General features: G+C 28.9%; 2 protein-coding genes across 3 annotated transcripts; one reads left to right on the top strand and one right to left on the bottom strand.

The window, feature by feature from the left end:
- Positions 1-1,389: 1,389 nt before the first annotated feature.
- LOC119075132 (nibrin-like) lies at positions 1,390-4,353 on the top strand. Of its 2 annotated transcripts, none has more exons than XM_037181518.1 (3): positions 1,390-1,558; positions 1,632-4,132; positions 4,209-4,353. In XM_037181518.1, exons 1-3 carry the CDS (start codon positions 1,531-1,533, stop codon positions 4,266-4,268), a joined length of 2,589 nt encoding a protein of 862 aa, XP_037037413.1. In that variant the 5' UTR covers positions 1,390-1,530; the 3' UTR covers positions 4,269-4,353. The 2 variants fall into 2 exon arrangements, with proteins under 2 accessions (XP_037037413.1, XP_037037412.1); XM_037181517.1 differs by having other exon boundaries at positions 1,623-4,132.
- On the bottom strand, positions 4,193-5,618 carry LOC119075134 (small RNA 2'-O-methyltransferase-like). Its single transcript, XM_037181520.1, has 3 exons — positions 5,433-5,618; positions 4,788-5,366; positions 4,193-4,689 (listed from the first exon to the last, which is right to left on the bottom strand). Exons 1-3 carry the CDS (start codon positions 5,555-5,557, stop codon positions 4,533-4,535), a joined length of 861 nt encoding a protein of 286 aa, XP_037037415.1. The 5' UTR covers positions 5,558-5,618; the 3' UTR covers positions 4,193-4,532.
- Positions 5,619-12,470: the final 6,852 nt, after the last annotated feature.

Below are 12,470 nucleotides of genomic sequence, written 5' to 3'. Positions count from 1 at the left end.
CTAAATGACCCCCCCTATATAGATTTCTCTTTTCTAGCTATTTTGGATGTGGATGTGTTGGTTTTCATATTTGAATAATGAGGTTTTTTGCGACTGAAAAGAGAATACCTGTGTGTCGGCTTTCAGTTTCTTGTTCGAGGCGGTTGTTCGAAGACGAGTTATAGTTAAATTCGAGCACCATGTCAGCGTTAACCTTTTAGAAACGGCTATGTGGTTATCAACAATTCGCACGTAAAAAGGCGGTCTCAGCTCGTAAAAATGTAACTTTTTTAAAGTAATTCAGAATTTTCAAAAAGCTTCAATTTTGCAAATATAATTGTTCACTGTCTCTATTAGATCTTGACTGCTGGTTTCTGTAATTCTGATTATTTTAAAGTCGTCATTGTATGGTATGTGAGAAGGCTAGAGATATTTTTGTATCTAAAAAAAAATTTGAATTTTTCTAATGTGTTGCTTTGCACAGTTACCACAAACTGGATAAGAGCTCTAAATATGTGTGTCTTGTTTACCGTGTTTACCATCGAACCTAGATTTTCGACTTAGAAGCAGAGAGATGCTAAGATAACGGCTGGGACGCCGTTTCGACGGATAGAGGGAATTTGTCAGCCTTTTTCATATCACGAATGAAATGTCAAAAATGGCTGACTTTTTCCAAAATTGGTCGGTTGTTTACAAAATAATTAATTTTTGACTACAATGATTCGAGAAGCAGAATATGGAAATACGTTTGCATCGGTGTCAAAAATAACGTAAAGGGTTTTATTTGCAAGGTACTTTCGTATTATCTGAGATATACGCGTTCAAAAATTGGTCTCCAAAATTGTTTTTTTCAATTCGGAAATTGTGTACGAATACTGAATCTGATTTATAAATAAATGGACTTACGTTCATTCTGATCCCACAAGGATCATGTTAGCAATTTATTTCATTAAAATTGGTGATGCTGGAAGTATTTAAAAAAAATCTGTGGTTATGTCTTTTTCAATTTGACAGCTGGTCGCATACGGTTCAATTTTTTTCAGAAATGATTGACAAATTCCCTCTATCCGTCGAAACGGCGTCCCAGCCGTCATATTAGCATCTCTCTGCTTAGAACCTGGCTTAGAAGATGAAAAAATTGAGGGTATGATCGAAAATGATGTTTAGTTGAAATTCCCTCAGAAGAGAGTAATTTCTGAGTAATTCTTGTTGTAAAAAAAATTATGTTAGTTTTACACAAGACAATTACACCGCGAAAATTACATCATCTCAGCAGCGTTGTGTCGGTAGACTCGGTAGCCTTCTATAATAATCACACAATCAAAAAAGTTTTTCAAAATTTTTCGTAGGACTCTAGTACAATTTTTCCTTTTTCTTTTCTTCTACTGCTGGTAAATGTCAAAACATAACCTTTCTCTACATCACACCGTATTTGACTCAATACAAGCAGTTGTTTATTGTGATGAAATATTTGTTAAGATTTGTGATTGTTTATCGTACAGTTTAAGTCAATCGTTATACATTGTTGATTACTGCTTCTTCACCATAGCAATGTGGATTTTAAGCAGAGTTAATAATGGTATGTAACAATCGTGTGCGTATAAAAATGAGCGAGAGATTCAAGCTTAATTTTAATGTTTCAGAAGACAAAGTCTACCTCCTTTGTGATAAGCCCCATTACACGGTGGGTCGAAACAAGACATGTGACATTGTCGGCGAACAGACTCAATCGTCGTTGGGTAGATTTCATGCCACTCTTCATCCCTATGAAGATCGTGTAGAAATTATCGACACCGAGTCAAAATACGGCACCTATATCAACGAGCAAATTAATTCAAATGTACGAATTGATCCGAAAGTACCGGTTCTACTGAAGGACGGTGACACCATACGATTTGGATTCATTGATTTTACGTGGAAGCTGGAGAAAGTGGATATTGTCGTTCTGACTTCAACATTGAACGAGCGTGAGAAAAATAACTTGAAAAGAGACATTACCACTCTGGGCGGTCAATTTGTCGATCAATGGTCGGACACTTGTACTCATCTGGTCGTGAAAAGTTTGACACTAACTGTGAAAGTGTTGCAAGGCTTGTGTCATGCCATTCCAATTGTTAAACCCGATTACTTCAGAGCTATGTTGTCGTCCATTCGTAGTAACGGTACTATGCCCAAAGTGGAAATGTTTCAACCAGCTATTGTGGAGCGTGTGGGTGGAAACACCTGGTCGATGGAGGCGAACATTGACCGAAAACGGTTATTCGTTGGAAAAACATTCGTTTTCATGAACAGCAGACAAATGGAAACGTTCAAAGGCATCATTGAATGTGCCATGGGAAAATGTTCATCGCTCGATACGAAAAAGTGGCAACGAAGGAGCCTCGTTAATCCAGGGGTAATTGTGATAAGTGATTCATCGGGCTCAACCCAGAGTCAAGTAGCTGTGCAAACTGCGAATGAATTGAACGATTTTTTGATATCAAAAGGAAGTCGGATGGTTCCGGACTCGGAAATCAGTCTTGCCATTTTACACTGTTCGCTGAATAAATTCTGCAATCCTAACCACACGTTGAAAGATAATTTCGAAAGCAAGCCTCGAACGGTTCCGTCTAAATTGTTAGCTAACGATACACCAGCTAATCAAAATGGATGTTCTGCAACACCATCGACAAGTTCTATAAATGTACCTGAGACAATCGACCAGCCGAATACACTGGCATCAACTGTTCCCAGTAATTCCGAAATAATTGAACTAATGGATGACGATGATGATGCCATGTTAATACAGAGTGTCGATTTTGCCATGTCGATGGAAGAGGTTAACAATAAAAAGCGGAAGAATTCAAGTGACATCGAAGAACGGTCGGTAAAAAAACGGAATTTGAACAAGAGCGCTGAGTCAGACGCTCTTTCGGACGAAAATAGTGCGCCGGATGAAAGTTCTGCATCGAGCAAGAGAGGCTCGACGGACAAAAGTGTTGCATCGACCACCAAAGCCAGCCAGAGCTCGGATATTCCACAGCGCAGTACGAGATCCGCTTCAAAAATCCAAAGTTTCTCGAAGACAAAACATGGAATCGAAAGTCCAATAGAAGGAATGAAGAACCAAAGCGCTAAGCTGAGTACTGCATCGACCACAAAAGGTCTGCTGGATAAAAACACTGCACCGGATGAAAGTGCTACATCGAGCAAGAGAGATTCGTCGGACAAGAGTCTTGCATCGGCAACCAGATCGAACCAGAGCTTGGATATTCCACAGCGCAGTGCGAGATCCGCTTCAAAGATCCAAAATTTCTCAACGACTGAACATGTAACCGAAAGCCGAAAAGAAGTTATAGAAGGAAGGGATAGTCTGAGCTCTAAGCCGAGTTTTACAACTAAAAACACAAACAATCAACATACGCGTACTGTCCAACAAAGTGGAAATAAACGTGATTCTACGGAGAAAAACTCCGAAACTTTTCCTACAGAAATCTCAATTATCCAAGGAAGTCAAATGCAATCACGTGCCGCAAATAATTCCCAGCCAAAGTGGACATCAACTCAAATCGATACACCCTCGAAGCGTAAACGAACCGCTCATCGTGGTCCAACCTCAAGCATTTTTGGCGGCAATGATTCGGATAGCGACGATGATCTATTCAAATTCAACAACGAACCATCAGTGAAAAAGTCACGACCAGCCAAAGGCAGTGACTCAGATTCTGATGATAATCGAAATTATCCTCGATCAAGCGGACCAGTTGCACCAATTCCGATGCTACCACCCATGCCCATCACACAACCTCAGTCTCAAATTGCACCAGATAGTTGGTTGAGCAGACCAGCACTGACACAAACATTCACAGGCAACACAACTATCCGTTCAAGGCCAAGGAAACGAAATGATCGCGCCGACAAGGCGAAATCGAACAATGTTTCAACTGGATGGCAAATTGGCCAGTTTTGCATTTCGACTCCTCCCGTTCCGATACCGACTCAAGGCTGGTGCTCAAAGGATACCATAAAATCGGCGAGTTTGGAGAATGATATGAAGCAGGAGGATTCGAAAGGGAAGTCTATGCTGGAAGCATCTAATGATTCTCTCAAATGTGGTATTCAAGTGATCACTAAGAGTATGAATTTGATGAGTACCAGCGGTAAAGTGTTCAAGGTGAGTAGTTTGTCGATGATAACAGTAAAACAAAAATTACAAAAATTATTTCCGCTTTTCCTTTACATTTCCACAGAAGCAGAGCTTCATCGTGCCATCAGAAATTATAAAAACTACAAAAATCTACGAATTTTGATCAGCGAATTGCTCAAAAATTCGTCCTATTTTTTTGCGAAGTTAATTTTCATTTATCAAATAAATTCTCGTTTACTCTTTAATAAGTTGACGCCTTTAACTTACCACAAAACTTTGGTCATTTGAAGCCGCCTCCCGCTGCACTTGGAAACTACTACAACCAAGGTTTGTTTAGATATGAAAAGTGACCAAAATATTTATTTTCCACGTAAGTTTGTTCAATATTCCTCAAAATGTATAGTATAACAGTACAAAATATAAAAACTTAATCCCAATCTTCATCTGACGATGCTACTTGGCGTGGAAGCGCATCAACACAATTGGCGGGCATGTCGTCTTCTTCGTCACTTTCCGTGTCCATCGGTTTAATGAGAAAGACATCATCCTCGTCGATTGTGTAGTTATTTTTACGCATAACGTATCTGCAAGACACATTCGATTGAATCTTCTTGTTCGAATTGACTCGACGGCTTTACAGAAACAGTAAAGTGCAAACGTAAGATGAACGGCGGAAGCTTACCTGAACTCGTTTATATCCGAAGTAAATTTGTATACCAATTCGAATATTCGCTTGACAGGAACTTTTATAATATCGTTGTCGGCATCATAGTGATCATCATTCAAGTTCATATAGCGACTGAGATGGAAACAGGCTTCATCGAAAATCTTCTGCTCCTGAGATCTGTCGTCCATATTCTTTGGATAAATGCAAGTAGTGACCAATCTGTAACTTTCCATATCGATATGTGTTGTGGCCATGTCAACAATCATTTCTTCGACTTCATCACTTATAGAGCGGTTGATATCATCTGTAGTAGATTTTTCTGATGCACTTTCTTTATTAATGATGACATGTTCTGTTAAAACCGATTCGCTTTGAATTTTCATAACTTGTGGCAGGTCAAGCTGGTTGCTGTTATAGGAAAATCCCTCAGCTGTGGTGTCACCACAGCCATTCGACGTTAGGTCGTAAAAATCGCAACGAACAAATAAGGCCATTTGACTGCAACATCCCAGATGTTCAGTGCCGTCAGGTCCAGGACCAATGCCGTAAAAAGCAACTTTATAATCTGGAAATCGTGTACATATGTTGTAGGCCCTGTGGATGAATGAATGTATAATTGGTGGAATGCATAGCAGGTCGACATCTACAATCGAGTCTTACCAGTCTTCGAATTGCTCACGCGTCCATTCAAATTTGTGGTCGTCGTGGCGAAATTTTTCTGTCATATTGAACAGAACATTGCACTCTGAATTGGGAGTCGTGAACAGGGCAACTTTTGGTTTCATGAAGCCGAAAATATTGTAGGGTACATTTTCAATGGTTTCCGGGTAAAGATGTTCGATTCTATTGATGTGTAAGAAAATACAATGGTATTAGTAACTAGAACATCCAACATAACGAGATGGAAATTTGTTGTTGAACGTTTGAACATTGCAGAAGTTGGGAGCTTGGGCAAATCAAGTCGAATCACTAATGTCTTGCTGTACTTTTCGCATTCTCATTATTACATTTCATTGCTGTGAGAGTTCACTCATCATAAGCAATGATTACGGTGATGTTTCGACCAAAATTTGGTCGACTAAAAAATTTTCAAAGTAGTCTCATCTAGCCTTGGCTAGATGTTGAAACAACATTTTTGGTCGACCAAAAATTCGTCGATTTTTTGCATTTTGCTTGTGTTTTCCTCTATAAGAATAAACAACATTTTTGGTCGACCAAAATTTGGTCGTTTACTGAAGGATTCGAAAGAATTCAAATGTTAAGCGAAATCGGCCAAAATTTCGTCGACCAAAATTTGGTCGTTTACTGAAGGGTTCAGAAGAATTCACCGTTCAAGAAGAATTCAACGTTAAAATTAATTATTTTCCAAATGATGAATTTTAACGTTTAAATTAATTATTTTCCAAATGATGAATTTCAACGTTAAAATTAATTATTTTCCAAATGATGAATTTTAACGTTTTAAATTAATTATTTTCCAAATGATGAATTTCAACGTTTAAATTAATAATTTTCCAAATGATGAATTTCAACGTTTAAATTAATTATTTTCCAAATGATGAATTTTAACGTTTAAATTAATTATTTTCCAAATGATGAATTTCAACGTTTAAATTAATTATTTTCCAAATGATGAATTTCAACGTTTAAATTAATTATTTTCCAAATGATGAATTTCAACGTTTAAATTAATTATTTTCCAAATGATGAATTTCAACGTTTAAATTGATTATTTTCCAAATGATGAATTTCAACGTTTAAATTGATTATTTTCCAAATGATGAATTTCAACGTTTAAATTAATTATTTTCCAAATGATGAATTTTAACGTTTAAATTAATTATTTTCCAAATGATGAATTTCAACGTTTAAATTTATTATTTTCCAAATGATGAATTTCAACGTTTAAATTAATTATTTTCCAAATGATGAATTTTAACGTTTAAATTAATTATTTTCCAAATGATGAATTTCAACGTTTAAATTGATTATTTTCCAAATGATGAATTTCAACGTTTAAATTAATTATTTTCCAAATGATGAATTTTAACGTTTAAATTAATTATTTTCCAAATGATGAATTTCAACGTTTAAATTGATTATTTTCCAAATGATGAATTTCAACGTTTAAATTAATTATTTTCCAAATGATGAATTTTAACGTTTAAATTAATTATTTTCCAAATGATGAATTTCAACGTTTAAATTAATTATTTTCCAAATGATGAATTTCAACGTTTAAATTAATTATTTTCCAAATGATGAATTTCAACGTTTAAATTGATTATTTTCCAAATGATGAATTTCAACGTTTAAATTGATTATTTTCCAAATGATGAATTTCAACGTTTAAATTAATTATTTTCCAAATGATGAATTTCAACGTTTAAATTGATTATTTTCCAAATGATGAATTTCAACGTTTAAATTAATTATTTTCCAAATGATGAATTTCAACGTTTAAATTAATTATTTTCCAAATGATGAATTTTAACGTTTAAATTAATTATTTTCCAAATGATGAATTTCAACGTTTAATTAATTATTTTCCAAATGATGAATTTCAACGTTTAAATTAATTATTTTCCAAATGATGAATTTTAACGTTTAAATTAATTATTTTCCAAATGATGAATTTCAACGTTTAAATTAATTATTTTCCAAATGATGAATTTTAACGTTTAAATTAATTATTTTCCAAATGATGAATTTCAACGTTTAAATTAATTATTTTCCAAATGATGAATTTCAACGTTTAAATTAATTATTTACCAAATGATGAATTTCAACGTTTAAATTAATTATTTTCCAAATGATGAATTTTAACGTTTAAATTAATTATTTTCCAAATGATGAATTTCAACGTTTAAATTGATTATTTTCCAAATGATGAATTTCAACGTTTAAATTAATTATTTTCCAAATGATGAATTTTAACGTTTAAATTAATTATTTTCCAAATGATGAATTTCAACGTTTAAATTAATTATTTTCCAAATGATGAATTTCAACGTTTAAATTAATTATTTTCCAAATGATGAATTTCAACGTTTAAATTGATTATTTTCCAAATGATGAATTTCAACGTTTAAATTGATTATTTTCCAAATGATGAATTTCAACGTTTAAATTAATTATTTTCCAAATGATGAATTTTAACGTTTAAATTAATTATTTTCCAAATGATGAATTTCAACGTTTAAATTAATAATTTTCCAAATGATGAATTTCAACGTTTAAATTAATTATTTTCCAAATGATGAATTTCAACGTTTAAATTAATTATTTCCAAATGATGAATTTTAACGTTTAAATTAATTATTTTCCAAATGATGAATTTCAAACGTTTAAATTAATTATTTTCCAAATGATGAATTTCAACGTTTAAATTAATTATTTTCCAAATGATGAATTTTAACGTTTAAATTAATTATTTTCCAAATGATGAATTTCAACGTTTAAATTAATTATTTTCCAAATGATGAATTTTAACGTTTAAATTAATTATTTTCCAAATGATGAATTTTAACGGTTTAAATTAATTATTTTCCAAATGATGAATTTTCAACGTTTAAATTAATTATTTTCCAAATGATGAATTTCAACGTTTAAATTAATTATTTTCCAAATGATGAATTTTAACGTTTAAATTAATTATTTTCCAAATGATGAATTTCAACGTTTAAATTGATTATTTTCCAAATGATGAATTTCAACGTTTAAATTGATTATTTTCCAAATGATGAATTTCAACGTTTAAATTAATTATTTTCCAAATGATGAATTTTAACGTTTAAATTAATTATTTTCCAAATGATGAATTTCAACGTTTAAATTAATTATTTTCCAAATGATGAATTTTAACGTTTAAATTAATTATTTTCCAAATGATGAATTTCAACGTTTAAATTGATTATTTTCCAAATGATGAATTTCAACGTTTAAATTAATTATTTTCCAAATGATGAATTTTAACGTTTAAATTAATTATTTTCCAAATGATGAATTTCAACGTTTAAATTAATTATTTTCCAAATGATGAATTTCAACGTTTAAATTGATTATTTTCCAAATGATGAATTTCAACGTTTAAATTGATTATTTTCCAAATGATGAATTTCAACGTTTAAATTAATTATTTTCCAAATGATGAATTTCAACGTTTAAATTGATTATTTTCCAAATGATGAATTTCAACGTTTAAATTGATTATTTTCCAAATGATGAATTTCAACGTTTAAATTAATTATTTTCCAAATGATGAATTTTAACGTTTAAATTAATTATTTTCCAAATGATGAATTTTCAACGTTTAAATTAATTATTTTCCAAATGATGAATTTTAACGTTTAAATTAATTATTTTCCAAATGATGAATTTCAACGTTTAAATTGATTATTTTCCAAATGATGAATTTCAACGTTTAAATTAATTATTTTCCAAATGATGAATTTTAACGTTTAAATTAATTATTTTCCAAATGATGAATTTCAACGTTTAAATTAATTATTTTCCAAAATGATGAATTTCAACGTTTAAATTGATTATTTTCCAAATGATGAATTTCAACGTTTAAATTGATTATTTTCCAAATGATGAATTTCAACGTTTAAATTAATTATTTTCCAAATGATGAATTTCAACGTTTAAATTGATTATTTTCCAAATGATGAATTTCAACGTTTAAATTGATTATTTTCCAAATGATGAATTTCAACGTTTAAATTAATTATTTTCCAAATGATGAATTTCAACGTTTAAATTGATTATTTTCCAAATGATGAATTTCAACGTTTAAATTGATTAATTTTCCAAATGATGAATTTCAACGTTTAAATTGATTATTTTCCAAATGATGAATTTCAACGTTTAAATTAATTATTTTCCAAATGATGAATTTCAACGTTTAAATTAATTATTTTCCAAATGATGAATTTCAACGTTTAAATTGATTATTTTCCAAATGATGAATTTCAACGTTTAAATTGATTATTTTCCAAATGATGAATTTCAACGTTTAAATTAATTATTTTCCAAATGATGAATTTCAACGTTTAAATTAATTAATTTTCCAAAATGATGAATTTCAACGTTTAAATTAATTATTTTCCAATATGATGAATTTTCAACGTTTTAAATTAATTATTTTCCAAATGATGAATTTTAACGTTTAAATTAATTATTTTCCAAATGATGATTTCAACGTTTTAAATTAATTATTTTCCAAATGATGAATTTTAACGTTTAAATTAATTATTTTCCAAATGATGAATTTTAACGTTTAAATTAATTATTTTCCCAAATGAATGAATTTTCAACGTTTAAATTAATTATTTTCCAAATGATGAATTTTCAAACGTTTAAATTAATTATTTTCCAAATGATGAATTTTAACGTTTAAATTAATTATTTTCCAAATGATGAATTTCAACGTTTAAATTGATTATTTTCCAAATGATGAATTTCAACGTTTAAAATTGATTATTTTCCAATGATGAATTTCAACGTTTAAATTAATTATTTTCCAAATGATGAATTTTAACGTTTAAATTAATTATTTTCCAAATGATGAATTTCAACGTTTAAATTATTATTTTCCAAATGATGAATTTTAACGTTTAAATTAATATTTTCCAAATGATGAATTTCAACGTTTTAAATTGATTATTTTCCCAATGATGAATTTCAACGTTTAAATTAATTAAATATTTCCGAAAAAACCAAATTGATGAATTTTAACGTTTAAATTAATTATTTTCCAAATGATGAATTTTCAACGTTTAAATTAATCCTTAATTTTCCAAATGATGAATTTCAACGTTTTATAAAATTAAATTATTTTCCAAATGATGAATTTCAACGTTTAAATTGAATTAATTTATTCCAAATGATGAATTTCAACGTTTAAATTGATTATTTTCCAAATGATGAATTTCAACGTTTAAATTAATTATTTTCCAAATGATGAATTTCAACGTTTAAATTGATTATTTTCCAAATGATGAATTTCAACGTTTAATTATTAAAATGATGATTAAATTAATATTTTCCAAATGATGAATTTTCGTAAAGATTATTTTCCAAATGATGAATTTCAACGTTTAAATTAATTATTTTCCAAATGATGAATTTCAACGTTTAAATTGATTATTTTCCAAATGATGAATTTTCAACGTTTAAATTAATTATTTTCCAAATGAATGATGAATTTCAACGTTTAAATTAATTATTTTCCAATGATGAATTTCAACGTTTAAATTAATTATTTTCCAAATGATGAATTTCAACGTTTAAATTAATTATTTTCCAAATGATGAATTAACGTTTAAATTAATTATTTTCCAAATGATGAATTTCAACGTTTAAATTAATTATTTTCCAAATGATGAATTTCAACGTTTAAATTAATTATTTTCCAAATGATGAATTTCAACGTTTAAATTAATTATTTTCCAAATGATGAATTTCAACGTTTAAATTAATTATTTTCCAAATGATGAATTTCAACGTTTAAATTAATTATTTTCCAAATGATGAATTTCAACGTTTAAATTAATTATTTTCCAAATGATGAATTTCAACGTTTAAATTAATTATTTTCCAAATGATGAATTTCAACGTTTAAATTAATTATTTTCCAAATGATGAATTTCAACGTTTAAATTAATTATTTTCCAATGAAATTTCAACGTTTAAATTAATTATTTTCCAAATGATGAATTTCAACGTTTAAATTAATTATTTTCCAAATGATGAATTTCAACGTTTAAATTAATTATTTTCCAAATGATGAATTTCAACGTTTAAATTAATTATTTTCCAAATGATGAATTTCAACGTTTAAATTAATTATTTTCCAAATGATGAATTTCAACGTTTAAATTAATTATTTTCCAAATGATGAATTTCAACGTTTAAATTAATTATTTTCCAAATGATGAATTTCAACGTTTAAATTAATTATTTTCCAAATGATGAATTTCAACGTTTAAATTAATTATTTTCCAAATGATGAATTTCAACGTTTAAATTAATTATTTTCCAAATGATGAATTTCAACGTTTAAATTAATTATTTTCCAAATGATGAATTTCAACGTTTAAATTAATTATTTTCCAAATGATGAATTTCAACGTTTAAATTAATTATTTTCCAAATGATGAATTTCAACGTTTAAATTAATTATTTTCCAAATGATGAATTTCAACGTTTAAATTAATTATTTTCCAAATGATGAATTTCAACGTTTAAATTAATTATTTTCCAAATGATGAATTTCAACGTTTAAATTAATTATTTTCCAAATGATGAATTTCAACGTTTAAATTAATTATTTTCCAAATGATGAATTTCAACGTTTAAATTAATTATTTTCCAAATGATGAATTTCAACGTTTAAATTAATTATTTTCCAAATGATGAATTTCAACGTTTAAATTAATTATTTTCCAAATGATGAATTTCACGTTTAAATTAATTATTTTCCAAATGATGAATTTCAACGTTTAAATTAATTATTTTCCAAATGATGAATTTCAACGTTTAAATTAATTATTTTCCAAATGATGAATTTCAACGTTTAAATTAATTATTTTCCAAATGATGAATTTCAACGTTTAAATTAATTATTTTCCAAATGATGAATTTCAACGTTTAAATTAATTATTTTCCAAATGATGAATTTCACGTTTAAATTAA

Source organism: Bradysia coprophila, unplaced genomic scaffold (genome assembly GCF_014529535.1).
Source record: "Bradysia coprophila strain Holo2 unplaced genomic scaffold, BU_Bcop_v1 contig_187, whole genome shotgun sequence".
NCBI lineage: Eukaryota > Metazoa > Arthropoda > Insecta > Diptera > Sciaridae > Bradysia > Bradysia coprophila.
This window is presented reverse-complemented; position numbering and strand designations above follow the sequence as displayed.

Bases quoted from the DNA above. Each gene is read 5' to 3' on its own strand.
- LOC119075132 (XM_037181517.1), top strand. From the start codon at position 1,531: ATGTGGATTTTAAGCAGAGTTAATAATG. The intron at 1,559-1,622 runs GTATGTAACAAT...TTAATGTTTCAG, and splicing joins TTTAAGCAGAGTTAATAATG to AAGACAAAGTCTACCTCCTT. The intron at 4,133-4,208 runs GTGAGTAGTTTG...ACATTTCCACAG, and splicing joins CCAGCGGTAAAGTGTTCAAG to AAGCAGAGCTTCATCGTGCC.
- LOC119075134 (XM_037181520.1), bottom strand. From the start codon at position 5,557: ATGAAACCAAAAGTTGCCCTGTTCACGACTCCCAATTCAGAGTGCAAT. The intron at 5,367-5,432 runs GTAAGACTCGAT...ATTCATCCACAG, and splicing joins CGTGAGCAATTCGAAGACTG to GGCCTACAACATATGTACAC. The intron at 4,690-4,787 runs GTAAGCTTCCGC...TGTGTCTTGCAG, and splicing joins TCGGATATAAACGAGTTCAG to ATACGTTATGCGTAAAAATA.